This window comes from Numida meleagris, chromosome 4, assembly GCF_002078875.1.
Source record: "Numida meleagris isolate 19003 breed g44 Domestic line chromosome 4, NumMel1.0, whole genome shotgun sequence".
Taxonomy (NCBI): Eukaryota; Metazoa; Chordata; class Aves; order Galliformes; family Numididae; genus Numida; species Numida meleagris.
The window spans coordinates 89,940,763-89,954,785 of record NC_034412.1 but is presented as its reverse complement, the minus strand read 5'-3'; the positions used below and the strand labels follow the sequence as shown (position 1 = coordinate 89,954,785).

Below are 14,023 nucleotides of genomic sequence, written 5' to 3'. Positions count from 1 at the left end.
AGGGAAAGCGTGTCTGAAATGGCTCTAGGAAACGAGAATTCCTGGTGATGCCAATAAGCACTGAAGTGTACTTGAACCTTTTACACTTTGCAACTGCTAATGTACAGTGGATAGTGTTTGAAAACCTTCCATTTCATGGGGCATGTGCTTTCGCCTCAGCAAATACTGATGTTCTCATCCTTTAGAGACAGTGAAGGAAAAAGGTCACCACCTACACCCCCTTCCCCACTCCTGAGATAACATGAGCCAGCAAAATGGTTTTTAGATATCAGCTTTTAAAAATGAAGACTTAATCCTAAAGTTAAAACAAAAAGCACATTTAACGGCCAGGTCAACAGCTGGTTGAGAGTCAGCCTTAAAGATCAGAACAGTTGCATTTTATGTTCATCCTTTGGCAACTTTTTTTTTTTTCTTCAAATTCTTGGACTGCAGATTGGATGAGTGCACCCATTTGTTTTCAGATCTAGAATTTCTGAACATCTTTTTCCTTGAAGTTATGACATAGTGGTTTTGCTGGCACTGGTATTTGCTGTGTGATTTGGGAGCTGTCAGAAAGGAAGGGGCAAACTGTAAATGGAGTAGAAAATTTTGAATAGGAAAAAAAAAAATGGGTGGATGGAGTAAATATCCACAAAGCATTTCACTTCATCCTTACTTCTTCGAAACACGGGATCGTTTGACTTCTTAAATTACACATCATCCTTTCTTGTATTATACTCTCAGTTGCCATCCAGTCATCCCATGTATGTCAGTACCATATATATATATGTATGTTTTAAATACATGACATTTCAGCCATCCAGATGTGGAACTAATGGTGCCACTTGCAGAGTTCATCCACATGATTCTAGAAATTCGCAAGCTGAGCGTACATACCAACTTGCAAGTAAATTTAAAAAAAGAAAAGAGGGAATAAGGAATTGGCTCACATTTCTGCTGGAATTTGTGGCTGAAACTGGAATCGAGTGTCTGATTGCAAAGAGTACTTGAAAATTGTTGTAGAGTTGAGCTTAATGTTTAGATGTACTGAATGATGTAAGAGTGAAAGATGTTTCCATACGTCAGTGCTTTATCCTTTCACCTTTGAATGCCGTTAGCTGATGGTGCAGTGAACTGAAACTCAGTGGTGTAGCTGAGGAAAGTGTTACAAGAAAAACATTTTTAAAGTGATTTTTACATACTGCCTCTGTTGAATCCTTTTCCTGCCCTCTCCCCACATATTTTTTTTAGACAGCTTCAATGAAAAGATCAAAAATAAGAATATAAACATACAAAATCACATTATATACATTGCTGACTCGATTTACTTCTTTTTAGTACTCTAGTTTATTATTTTAAATGTAAATACACGCACATTTCTCCCTTTCTTAGGCTGCCCAACAGCCTCCATCGAAAATGAATTCTTACTCAGCATAACCTTGAGAAGGAAAGTACATCATTCTACAAACTGTGCTCGCATCCCTGTGCACAACGAATATCACTTTTGCACAACCTTTTAGATGAAGTAATTAAGCAGTAGAAAATCTTGTATTTAGCATTTAAACAATTGCCCAGCGTGTTGGTTGCTGGTGTAATCTGCCTTTATGCATCAAATATTGCAGTATGCAAAGCATCTTCATTCAGTGAAGAATTAATGCTGGAGATTGCTTTTATAACCATTCTTCCGCAGTCTTTCTAAAAGTAGGTCAATGTTTGTCTGAAAGAATCCATTAAATGCTTCTTTTGATTATAGTGAATAGGGAATTTTAACATATGCAAAAGGCTTGGTTCCAAAGAAAATTACAACAACGTTGGAGATGTGAAGTCTTGGTGCCCTGATTGTTGTACCATTGTAGGTCTGAATAACTGTTATCCAAACATTGAAGTACGTAAGATGTATGACCAATGTACGTTGAGATCAGTAGACCCAGTTCTTAATATTGTGATCTATTGCCAGAATCTGTATCTTTCAATTGCTAAAACGTGATAAAAATACAATACTAACACCGAAGATTTTATAGAAATGTCAGAAATTCTGTCCCAGTTTGAGTCAGTAATGTATATTTTCCCAATAACAAAGCTATAGAGAGTATGTTTAAATTTTTTTTTTTTTTTAAGTAGGCGCATGTCCTCCCATGTTCCCTTTGAGTCTCTCATGTGTGAGCAATGGATAATGTACATGCAAAAGGAAAGAGCTGTGAGAATCTGATGGGAAAAGGAAGTAAAGCTCCTGATGATTTCAGTTAGTCCAGGTTTTCAGGTCCGATTTTTCGCTCTCCCTCCCATCTCTCCTACGTGCTCACAGATGCGCAGTTTTCAGTAAAAAGACCTGGATGGGAGTTCTCAAATATCAGCTGGTTGCTCTGTGTTCAGCCAGCGCAGTGTGAAAGCCTCTGACGGCAGCTCCTCTAGAACTGAGTTGTTTTGTAGTTGCAATGAAAGTCTGACTGACGTGCAGAATATGAAGTGTGCTGGTGCTTGTGACAGTGCTAACTTCCGCAGAAGAACAGTATCTTCTGCGTTGCAACATCATTAGTTGCTAATGAAAAACGCAGGTGATTGTAGGATTGGGAGTGATCTCATTGCCGGAACTTGACGGTTGTACAGCTGCAGAGCTTTGCCTTTTTTCTCCCTAAATTTACGCTTTCTTAAAAATTTTACTTTGTGAGAAATAAGGTATCACTCGACACGTGCAACAGAACAAAACAGCAAACCAGCAGCTGCTGTAAATTACTAATTAACAGGTTTTGCCACTAATCTAAGTGTGGCTTCCTTTGAACCTTTGCCTGAATATCAGAAGAGGTAATTAACGTGCAATTTCTTTTCTAAGGAGATTATGTTACAAAAATAAGGAAAGGGCAAGCTCTGGCATGATCACAGGGAAGATTTACGTTTAACTTAACAGTTTAAAAAAAAAAAAAAGACCTCAAAAACTTGTATTGGTTTTTGCAGAATGCATATCCATCACATCTGTCATGACGTGACGTATTAGCTGTGTTAACAAATCCCAGGAGTGTTAGTGTTTAATTTTAGAGGTGGCACTGTTTTACTGTAGAAAGCGATTTTCAGCAGTCCTATCCATCCTCTTTGGTTAGCATTTTTAATCTGAAGGTATTTTTACTGTGGAACAGTTCCCTGGTGGCTGGGAGCCCTGGCTGTGCTGTCGCAGCATGCTCAGGCTGCAGGCAGTCTCCCCAGCCTTTTCCTGTTCTACATACCATTTTGTTGTAGGTCCTCCAAGAAACATTTTCGACAGATTGTCCCAGCCTCTCCTTCGCAGGCCTTCAGGGGACAGGCACACGTTTGACTTTGTTATATCTCCGTCAGCTTTTCCTGGATAGCCTCGGGAGCTGAGCTCTCTGATTCTGACTCTCATCACAGAGGGAGCAGACCCAAAAGATGACGGTACAGAATAGGGTTATTTACCGAGGGAGGCGGCCAGCAGACAGTGAGATTAAGAACACGAGTTTAAACTCAGAATTCTCCTCCAGAAAGGCATCCCTCTCTTAAAAGTGTAAGGGGGAATCTGCTCGCCACACCCTTCATTTGCTCCCTAAAATTAGCCAGTATGAAAACTTAAGTGTTGATGATACTAGCTCTGAGTGTTGGGTGGGATGAACCTTTGGGATCGTAGCACCCTGCACGAAGCAATTAAAGTCCAGTGCTAAGCTTAGGGATGCAGTGATCCTTTGGCATCACAGCAGTGTGTCCCTGCTCAGCTGCGTAGTGCAGAGTTGGTGCTGGGTGGAGATCTGATCTGTGATGTGCTGAGGGCTCCTGCCGATTGCAAAGCAGAGGTCACATTTTTCCTGCAACATACTGTCAGCCTGGTAGCCTTGTAGCTGATTGACTATCTATATTTTGTTCATGCTATGCGTATTCATGCTTGAAATCTGTCATGAATCTATAGGCTGCTGTGAACTGCCAAGTTTTGTCTTAGAATTTGGCAAGAATTTGGGTTTTGTGGCTGTGATGGTAGCATTCAATTCTTGCCAGCGCTGCTTTGGCTCAGTAATCGTTGAACGTAAATGAAGGGCTATTGCATTAACTCTAAGTAGGGCAGTAAAATTCCAAGTCTGTAAGAAAATGGTTTTCAACCTACAGTTCATGCATGGCTGTGGTTTTCTAGCCCATGTCTAAGGGGTTTCTGGAAGGCCGCCATCTGTCCATAGGATTGCCTTTCCATATAGAGGTCTGCATCCTTCATTTGAGTATTTACAAGCACGTAAACCAAAGACAAGTCAGGAAACTGTTGCTTTACAGCAAGCCTTATTGTCCTGTGACTTGGCATACGTATTTGTCCTGTTTCTGTGCTCTGCCTTCAGAGCAGGAGCCAGGGCTGCAGGGTGCTCTCCCCCAGGGGGTGCACAGTGGGAAGACAATTCTCTTAACTCTTCAGATGTGTGAACAAAAGTTTCTACTTAGGATTTAAGAAAAAGGTTTTGCTGTGGGGGAAATACAGAGGGCAACAGTAGTGTTAAATTAGTGTATGCCTGTTCTGTTCAGAACATAAAACTTACCTTTTTTTTTTTTTTCGTTCAATAGAAGAGAAATACAGATCTAACGCCTAGCTTTTTTTTTTTTAAAATATTATTCTGTAAGTGACTAATTTTGGCTAGTTCTAACAGGAACATAATGACGCAATAAGAAAAGTTAGAGCAGCGCACTGCTTATACTAAGTAGCGTTTCTGTGGGAAGAGTTTAAACAGAAATAAATACTGTTGTGTAGGTTTACTTAAACCCTAAGGGAAAACACTTCTGGTTTTCTGCTGAACTCCAGTACTATCTTTCTTAATCCACCGCTTCCCGGCAAAACCTGGCTGCTCCTGGCCGTCCATTCAGCGTGCAGTTGCAGTTTGCTGTTTTCCATCTCCTTCCAGAGATCAGAGATTTCCTGGTATCTGAACAAAGCAATGGTTTTACACTCAGTTTCTTTTAACCCACTGAAAGATACCGCTTATAAAACCGTTGGGCAAAATCTCGGGATCAGTCCAGTTGTAGAAGTATTCGTAGATGAAATGCAGGTAGGAATCACTTCAGTTGTTTGCATTCGCACAGAGAAAATGCATTTGTAATGTAAGTCTTGAAAATAATCTGAAAAAAAAGTCAGGTCCAATGTATGAAATATTTTTAGACACAGTCGAGAGCAAATGTTAAATGGAGGAATGCAGGTTAGCTGGCAGCAATGGTGAGAAGTGATCAGTCAAAGCCAGCATTTCACAAGGGATTTTATAAAGACTAATACTGGGCCTGATGTCTTTATGTTTTTATCTCTGATTTCAAAATAAATGAATAAATTTGCACATGACGTGGAGATCGGCTGATAGGGAGTGGCGTGCACTTTGCTGTCTCCATTACTTGGTGAGCCGGACCAGTTTTGATCAAATGTGTTTTAATGCGGATGCATATAAGATTGTATGTATGAAAACAGAAATCAAATTCTTCATACAGAGTGGGGTGTTTGTGTCCTGACAAACAGCTCTTGGCAAAGTGATCTCTTGAGCACTCTAGGAATTTACAGCGAGTTTCGATGTTGTATTGAAAAGGTTTGGGCGGGTGCTTAGGCAGTGGAACAGGGGTCGTGCAGAGGAGAAGTCAGATGCTCACTGGCTTTGAATGTTGTACTTGGAGACCTGGGGAATATTGTCTCCAGTTAGAGAAAACTCACCAAAATTCCCCTGAGGCTGGAAGAAAATCTGTAGTGAGAAATTTAGACTGCATTGTGGCTTAGCAAAAAGGATTGAAATGGGTTTAATTGTGGCATGCTTCCACAGGAGGAAAAATGTGATTCCAGAGGGCTTTTGTTGTAGATGAAATACCTCAAGAAAGCATCATCAGCTATGGGTAGCAGTTAGACAGCTCAGAAGGGACCTGAGGCATTATTTTTGATGATGTGTGTGAATAACCATTACAACAAGCATCAAGAGAAGTGACAGGTTTGTTTTACAGTTGCAAATCATTATGCTCTCCTAGAGAATGTTGGTAGCCAAAACAATTTGAGTTCAGACCGGGGGCAGCAATCTGAAATTCTGCATTTTCTGCTGTAACAAGATGTAGGACATATGACTCGTATGTGCATCCCATCCCTGAATTCTGTTGAACTGAAAACTGCGCGGTGTTTTCTCTTAAATGTTAGGATTTTTGTCCTTAAAGTAAATTATGAATATATTTTTCAGAAACCTTCTAACTTTAATACATTTGGTAGGACTTTTTATGTAAGATTCATGCATGACAAGGTCATCTTTTGGAGTATTTTGGATTCACTGTTAGCTATGACGTTTCTTACGCGTAGTTTTTCTCTCCTCTGTGTAACATTACCACTTTCTGGCAGAATATTTGACTCAGAGACTTTGGTCTGCAGCTTGAAGTTTTACTTTTCTTTCTAAAATACATTGTTAATTCCTTGTAAAGCGTGTATTCGAGCTTTCACAATGGGTTTTTACAATGTCCCTGTGTTACCGGCTAGGCGCTGACTAACTGGGTTATAGGACTGAGTACAAATAAAATGCCATCTTACAAAGTCTTGGTGTTTTGTTTTGGCAGCCGCTGAGTTTGTGAAAATAGTTGTTGTATTGCCCTGTTGATGAGACTTCCACAAGTGCATACTCTGAATTTAATCAAACGTTCTTCTTAAAGGTGGGGAAACAAAACCTAAAGAACTAACCTCGGTCCGTTAGCCTGAATTGCAGTCTGTTTGCTTCCTTCGGTTGACGTTCTGAACAAAATTCACATACGTGGCTGCTTTCTCTAACGTGTATGTTTAATCTTCAGATCTTCGATGGCCCAGGAGATGAGCGCTCAGAGTCCCCCTATGAAAGTGCTGATGAAACTCAGACTGAAGTGTCTATATCATCCAAAAAATCTGAGCGAGGAACGGGAACAAAAAAAGAATATGTGTGTCAGGTGAGAGACGGTAGCTGGGCAGGGAGCTGTGTTTTCCGAGTTATCCTGGAAAAGGTATTTTTAAATTTGAAAATGGCAGTATTAGGACAGAAACAGGTTTATTGTGCCTATCGCGTGGAGGAGACGTTAGTGAGCAGGTCCCCAGATCAGTCAATGGAATTCTTCCTTCCTGGTTTTTTTTTTCTTGATCTGTAAATAAGAGACTTAGCCTTTCTGTTTTAGTTTTCAGATTGCTAAAATAAACGTGATTTGTACCTCAAGGACAGCGCATGAATGTTGCCAGGTCACTGGGTTAAATGGTGGAGAGCTGCTTGCTTGTCTGCCAATACAGAGAAGGAAATCTGACACAGTTGGTTGCGCAGGCTGCCCTGCACTTACAGCATGCTCACTGCAAGCAGAACACTTCCTGGAACTGTGCTCACAGAGTTCGTAGATTGTGAAAGGGTAACACGATAGCTCTGGGCTGATTAAAGTTGTTTCCAGCAGGCTGGAAAAGCAGTTATATTTCCATTTCTTCTTGCACGTAACGGCGATGAGATTATATCTGTCTTTAAACGTTGGCTAATCACTTAAATTCTGCCAGCATTATTGTGGAGTTCGTTTTTAGTTTTCTGTCACTGCTGACAGCCTGCATATAGAAGTATCGTTGTGTCTCCTAGATTAATTTCCTTTTGCCAAGGAAAAGGAAAAGAAGGATTCTCGTAACCCTGCTCAGATGCATCAGTTTGCTCGGGGAAAAATTCCTCAAGCTTTTTTCTTTTCGTTTTTTCTGGGTGTGTTCTGGCGTACCGTGTTTCTATCAGTGGTATTTCTGGCAGTTTAATGACTAGTATTTGTTGCAACAGGAAGCGAGGGCACGTGATGATACTTGTAGAGCTGTCTTTCACTTGTTAAATTTGATTTCGACCACGGGAAAAGAGATTTTGAGGAGCAATGTATGGAAAGGAATAGTGAATACAGTTTTTTTTCTGCATATGAACTTTTCTTTAACATTCAATGCCTTTGTGTTGTAAAAGCTATGTGAAAAAACAGGTGATCTCCTGCTGTGTGAAGGACTTTGCTATCAAGCTTTTCACGTGAGCTGCCTTGGGCTCTCTGGAAGACCAGCAGGAAAATTCATTTGTAGTGAATGCACATCAGGCAAGTCTGTCCCTTTCTATTAAATTTTAAAAAGAAAAGATGTCGTTTTCCCGTACATTGTTGCAGGAAATCATCCCGTACAGATTATGTATCTGTGAACAAACTATACTTACCCTTTGGTGCATGGTGGTGTGGGAATTCATGTTCATTACCTGTGCCGTGGTTTAGGATGCTCGCTCTGTTTTCAGTGAGAAATCTCTTGCGACTTGGCTCATTTGCTCTGAATTCCACTGCCTTAATAATTGCAGATCGTATCTCTGTGTACAATTACGGAGTAGATTTAAGGTCTGCCACAAAGACCTGAGAAATACTGGGAAAAAGCAGCAAGTGAAACATTTTAAGTCCTTTCTCAGTTCTTTTTGTGTCTGCATAAGTCTTTTGCTTTTCCCATTGAAAGACCACCTCACTGCTATTAATTTCATTTGCTTTTAATCCTGCAATAACTGCTTGGGAGCTCTTAGTCTCAAAATGTTACATAAAAGATTTGTGTTCTTGCTCATAAGCTCAGTTCAGTGCAGGTGGTGAACCGTGCTGGAAAAAAAGAGTGCTTCTAAACAAGGCTGTTCCAAGCAGTCCAGAGAGAGGATTAGAGGATATTTGTCCTTACTCTGTGGGCCTACGATCCAAATTTTACAGGATTGCAGACAAACTAGCATCCTATTTCATTGCTTTAAAAACAAAATTCAGAGTTGTCCTGCCATACTGACACTTAGAAATAAGAACACAAAAGCAGATCAGTGAGGCTTTGAGTGTGGATTTGCATTGTAACTTTATTTTTGTTGTGTTTTGTTTTATCTGTATCTAAACGAATCAGTATTTAACACTGAAGAGTTAAAGCAGATAAATTGCTGCTTCAAATAATGGAATTAAAAAAAAAAACTCTCCCTCACACACAACAAAAATTCCCAGCAGTGTTTTAAATACACAGGTCCAAATGAAAAATTAGTGACGTGATTTTTATTACTTTTGCCACTAGGTGTGCATACCTGCTTTGTGTGTAAAGAGAGGAAGGCAGATCTGAAGCGCTGTGTCGTATCCCACTGTGGAAAATTCTACCATGAAGCCTGCGTGAAAAAATTCCATCTGACCGTGTTTGAGAACAGGGGTTTTCGATGTCCTCTGCACAGCTGCCTCAGTTGTCATGTTAGTAACCCCTCCCATCCACGAATTTCAAAAGGTAGTTTCATTTTTTGCATGTTTATGACTGATAAATTAAGTCTGTTTGTGGTATGTTAAGGTAAGGAATCTGCTCATGTAGTAGTTCCTCTCTGCAATTTCAGGTATTGATTGATTCAAATATTGCAGCAAGGCTTGCTGAATCTGCAGATACAGTTAGGAGTGAGTTCTCTGCTTGGAGGGTGGTGAGGCCCTGGCACAGGCTGCCCAGAGAGCTGTGTGTGCCCCATCCCTGGAGGGGCTGGAGGCCGGGGTGGATGGGCCCTGGGCAGCCTGAGCTGGTGGGGGCAGCCAGCCCACAGCAGGGGTTGGGGCTGGAGGGGCTTTGAGGTCCCTTGCAACCCAAACCATTCTGTGATTCTGTATGATTCCGTGCATTTTTTTAGCCTTGGGGAACATTTGTAGACACGACTGTGTGACTGAAGAAAGGTTGTCTGCTCTGTTGTTCATAGGTGAAGCCTTTGTATTTAAATGTCGTAGTGCTTTAAGCTCAGTATAATGTCCTCTAAAGACCTTTGTTAATTCAGTGTCGTCACTGAAAGTAAAGATGCAAACCTTGAAAAATACAATTGAAACACTTCTTGTGCTTGTCAGCTATTCCCAGCAGTAATACTGTTTTTGAAGAGCGAATAACGAATGGTTTTTGTTGGAAAATAAATATGGCAGTGTTCTGCTTTGCTAGGAAAGATGATGCGCTGTGTTCGCTGTCCTGTTGCATACCATGCTGGAGACGTGTGCATTGCTGCGGGATGTGCAGTCATCGCTTCCAACAGCATTGTTTGTACGAATCATTTCACTGCCATGAAAGGAAAAAGTCATCACGCGCATGTCAATGTGAGCTGGTGCTTTGTGTGTTCCAAAGGTAAACGGATGCAAAGCTCTTACAGATGTGCAGCATCAAAATGTGTTATTCTTCAATTTAAATTTTATTTTACTAATCTCTTTACAGAAAGCTATTAGAAATGTGGCGTGCTAAGTTCAACTCCCTTAGGTATTGAAATACCCCCAAGCTGGCTTGTGCTGCTTTTAGTTTTTGAGTGTCCTTTCTTTGCAGAGATAATTTATTAAAGAATATTTTCACTCGGACCTTGTCCAGCAACCAGAAGACTGATTTAGTTCTTTACCAGAGACTCACAATGAGAAATCTTCCTCTGTTCTTTCCCCCGTGCTCAGTGTACTGAAGCTTTTTGTGTTTCCTTATTGCTAATACATAATATTAAAACATAAATATTTTAAGAGCCGCTTTTACTTTAGTAGCAGACAGCAAATTGAACCCACATTAGTGTCTGGAGTGCCACTAATTAAGGGCATTTTGCTTTGTGCTGAGCAATAAATTTATTTCGTATTGAGAAGCACAAAATGCATCGTGCTGATTAAACCGTGGCAATGAGAATTTACCTGATTTGTTAACGAATTAACATGCAGCATAGCAGCTTACTAAGCAGCAGCTAACTTTCTAGTGGTAATTCATGGAACAAACAATCTCATCCCTACCTCTTCTCTGCAGGGGAAAAAAAAAAAGAGAGAAATTTAATTAGGCTTAATTTTTGTTGTTAAAATGTTACGTATGGTGAATTACTAATATATATTAAGCTGTGTTAAATATATTGTAGTCATTAAAGTAAAACAAACTAATTTTCCTGCGGTGCATTATTCTGGCTTTTAAATCATTAGCTTGCTCTTTAATTTGTATGTATTTACTAACTGGAGTCTGCCAGGCATTCAAATCAGTCAAGATCATTTGGTTTCTGTGCACAGCTAAACGATGTGTGTTTGTTGCAAGCTGTCATGTTTCAACCATTTTTTTCTGGCAGACCCTACCACAAAACTCACTGCTTTGAATCTGGTTGGAATGCAAATGTTTCCTTTTTGTCTTGATGTTTTTCAATCTTTTTTCTCTTGGAAGGAGGAAGCTTGCTGTGCTGCGAGTCGTGTCCTGCAGCGTTTCACCCGGACTGTTTAAACATCGAAATGCCAGATGGGAGCTGGTACTGCAATGACTGCAGGGCAGGGAAGAAACTCCATTTCCAGGATATCATTTGGGTTAAACTGGGAAATTACAGGTCTGATGAACAATTTGTTTTCTTTTCCAGTGATATTGGCATGTTTTAATTAAGGGTCGTGCAGCTGGCTTTTCTTGCCTTGCTGCACACAGATTTCCCACGTCTCTAAGCTAGGAACCACATCTCCCTTAGAGCTTTGCCTTTGCTTAGCACCCCTGTTCCAAGACTTGAAAGCTTTGCTGTTGCTCTCTGCCACGGCAGTGCCCATACAAGACTCCTTGCTGACTTCTGATGTGTGCTTTTGCCATTCAGACCTTCAGCCCCTTGTTTCAGAGTTCCCTTCTAATAATTGAGTGTGTATAACTTGTAATAGGCTAAATTCCTGCCCTCCTTGGCTCGGAGATAAGTCACTTGGGCTGTTTTACATTTATATTGAGATTTGGGTGCGATAAAGATGGGAGGGGTTTATCCTAGAAAGCATTAATAGCTGTTATACACTGCACCTTGATCTTTGACAAATATGGAGATTGCAGACTTCGTTAAAGATGTTATTTTTGCTAACCAGATGCAAGGAGATTTATGTGTATCTTGCAAGCAGGCAGAAGTCCCACAGCTCTGAGTGTCAGACTTGCCTTTTCTACCCAGTCTTCTTCCTGTGCCTAGTGAGCTGGAGTGTGGGGAGGAACATATCTCCTTCACGGTGTTTTGTTTTGTATTTTATTTTGGGGCACTTTGTTTTTTTTCTTCTTATATGTGGTAATAATAATCAGTTACTGCTCTACAAGGTGACCTAGTTAAGCTTACAGAAATTTTGTATTTTTCTATTTGTACTTCTGTGCTAGATGGTGGCCTGCAGAAGTTTGCCATCCGAAAAACGTTCCCCCAAATATCCAGAAAATGAAGCATGAAATCGGAGAATTTCCTGTATTTTTCTTTGGTTCTAAGGATTACTTTTGGACGCACCAAGCACGGGTGTTCCCCTATATGGAGGGAGACAGAGGGAGTAGATACCGGGGGATTAAAGGAATTGGAAAAGTCTTCAAAAATGGTACATAGCTAGAAGTAAAGGAAAAATAATCTTGTTACATCCATGCTTTACATTTTCATGCGTAGCCTTGAGACTGTTTCTGTGCATGTGTTTTACAGTAATGAATTAAAAACTCAGTTTTGGTGTCCTGTGCGGTAGTCACTATTATTAGCTGTGAATTAAAGCATTATTTCTGTTACTTGTAAAATACTAGCATCTAACTGAAATTCTTTCTGATGGGTTTGGCTTTTTGGGAAGCAAAGCTTGAATAGAACTGGGAGGCAGAGTAGAACCAATTAATTTGTTAAGAGTGTTAACATCTAGAAGCATTGTTTGCAAGAAAATTAATGGTTTAGCTAGGAAGTAGAAATGCTTCTTTAACACGCAAGGGACCAAGCGGGTCAACTTGATGAGAGTCATTGCATTTCTAGTGTTTTTGTTGATACAACAGTCCTTTTTTTTCCTAAGCTTTGCAAGAAGCTGAAGCTCGATTTCGAGAAATAAAGCTACAGCGAGAAGCCAAAGAAACCCAAGAAAGTGAACGTAAACCTCCACCATACAAGCATATTAAGGTAAAGTTTGAGGAAATGACACTGGGTGCTCAGAGATCTAGGGTAGCACTGGAGAGGAAGAGCTGAATAGTGAGATGGGGAGGAGAGGTTGTAATGATGTGTTGGTAACTGTGCTTCCTTTAGAGTCACATAATTAGGAAATTTCATTACTGTTGGAACATCTAGTGTTGCAAAACCAACTTACTAACAACTGTAATAATTCTTACCATAAATACAAATGTTTTAAAGTGATGTTTGAACTATTTTAATGTATCATTCAGGTGAATAAACCTTGTGGTAAAGTGCAGATATATACTGCTGACATTTCTGAGATTCCCAAGTGCAACTGCAAACCCACAGATGAAAACCCTTGTGGCTTTGATTCTGAGTGCCTCAATCGGATGTTGATGTATGAATGTCATCCACAAGTTTGTCCAGCAGGAGAACGATGCCAAAACCAGTGCTTCACAAAACGTGAATACCCTGAGACAGAGATCATCAAAACAGATGGGAAAGGGTGGGGTTTGGTTGCAAAGAGGGACATTAAAAAGGTATGAATCATTCTTGCCTAGCAAAGAATTGTTAACTTGTGATGTTGTCTGTGGGTTTGGTATATACTTTACTAGTGATACTCGGTATCTTTCAGGGAGAGTTCGTGAATGAGTACGTTGGTGAGCTCATTGATGAAGAGGAATGTATGGCAAGAATCAAATATGCACATGAAAATGACATTACTCACTTCTATATGCTTACTATTGATAAGGTAGAGTATTTAAAAATTATACCCTGATTTTATTTGTAACAATACTTTGATTTCTCCCCTTCTCTTCCTTCTTTTGATCACCCTGGTAGGTCACTCAGCTACCTGTGATGTTCTGCTGTTTCAAATATTCACAAGTTTGTATTTCTGTGCCTGTAAACGATACTTTTACTAAAATTTCAAGTAAAAAAAGAATAATTTGTGTGCAGCGTGGAACATAATTTTAAGGCTGCGTCCAATATTGGGCATTTGAACTTTTATTTTCAACTATCTACCCCTTTCTTTGCTTACAGCTACAATAAGCTCATGGTTTTTGTAGCAACTCTCTCCTGAGTGTACCATCTTCATTAGTAGCCAGCTAGCACTGCACAAATTGATTCTGGCCAGTGCAGCAAATTAATTCAGCATCTGCAGTTTTCTGTGCAGCATTCTGAGTGTTTTGTTCCTGAGAGGAAGAAAGTGGGAAACCAGTAGACTGGGGCAG

The 14,023-nt window shown here is 40.2% G+C and overlaps 1 protein-coding gene across 7 annotated transcripts in view; it reads left to right on the top strand.

Moving 5' to 3' along the window:
* NSD2 (nuclear receptor binding SET domain protein 2) overlaps positions 1-14,023 on the top strand; it is a 104,849-nt gene that overhangs the window by 83,180 nt on the left and 7,646 nt on the right. For all 7 annotated transcript variants that reach the window (XM_021393788.1, XM_021393790.1, XM_021393783.1 and 4 more), the window contains 9 exons: positions 6,751-6,882; positions 7,899-8,022; positions 8,999-9,199; positions 9,881-10,060; positions 11,105-11,261; positions 12,044-12,249; positions 12,697-12,800; positions 13,061-13,330; positions 13,426-13,542. In XM_021393788.1, the coding sequence (XP_021249463.1) occupies positions 6,751-6,882; positions 7,899-8,022; positions 8,999-9,199; positions 9,881-10,060; positions 11,105-11,261; positions 12,044-12,249; positions 12,697-12,800; positions 13,061-13,330; positions 13,426-13,542 (1,491 nt within the window). The remainder of the gene's footprint in view (positions 1-6,750; positions 6,883-7,898; positions 8,023-8,998; positions 9,200-9,880; positions 10,061-11,104; positions 11,262-12,043; positions 12,250-12,696; positions 12,801-13,060; positions 13,331-13,425; positions 13,543-14,023) is intronic.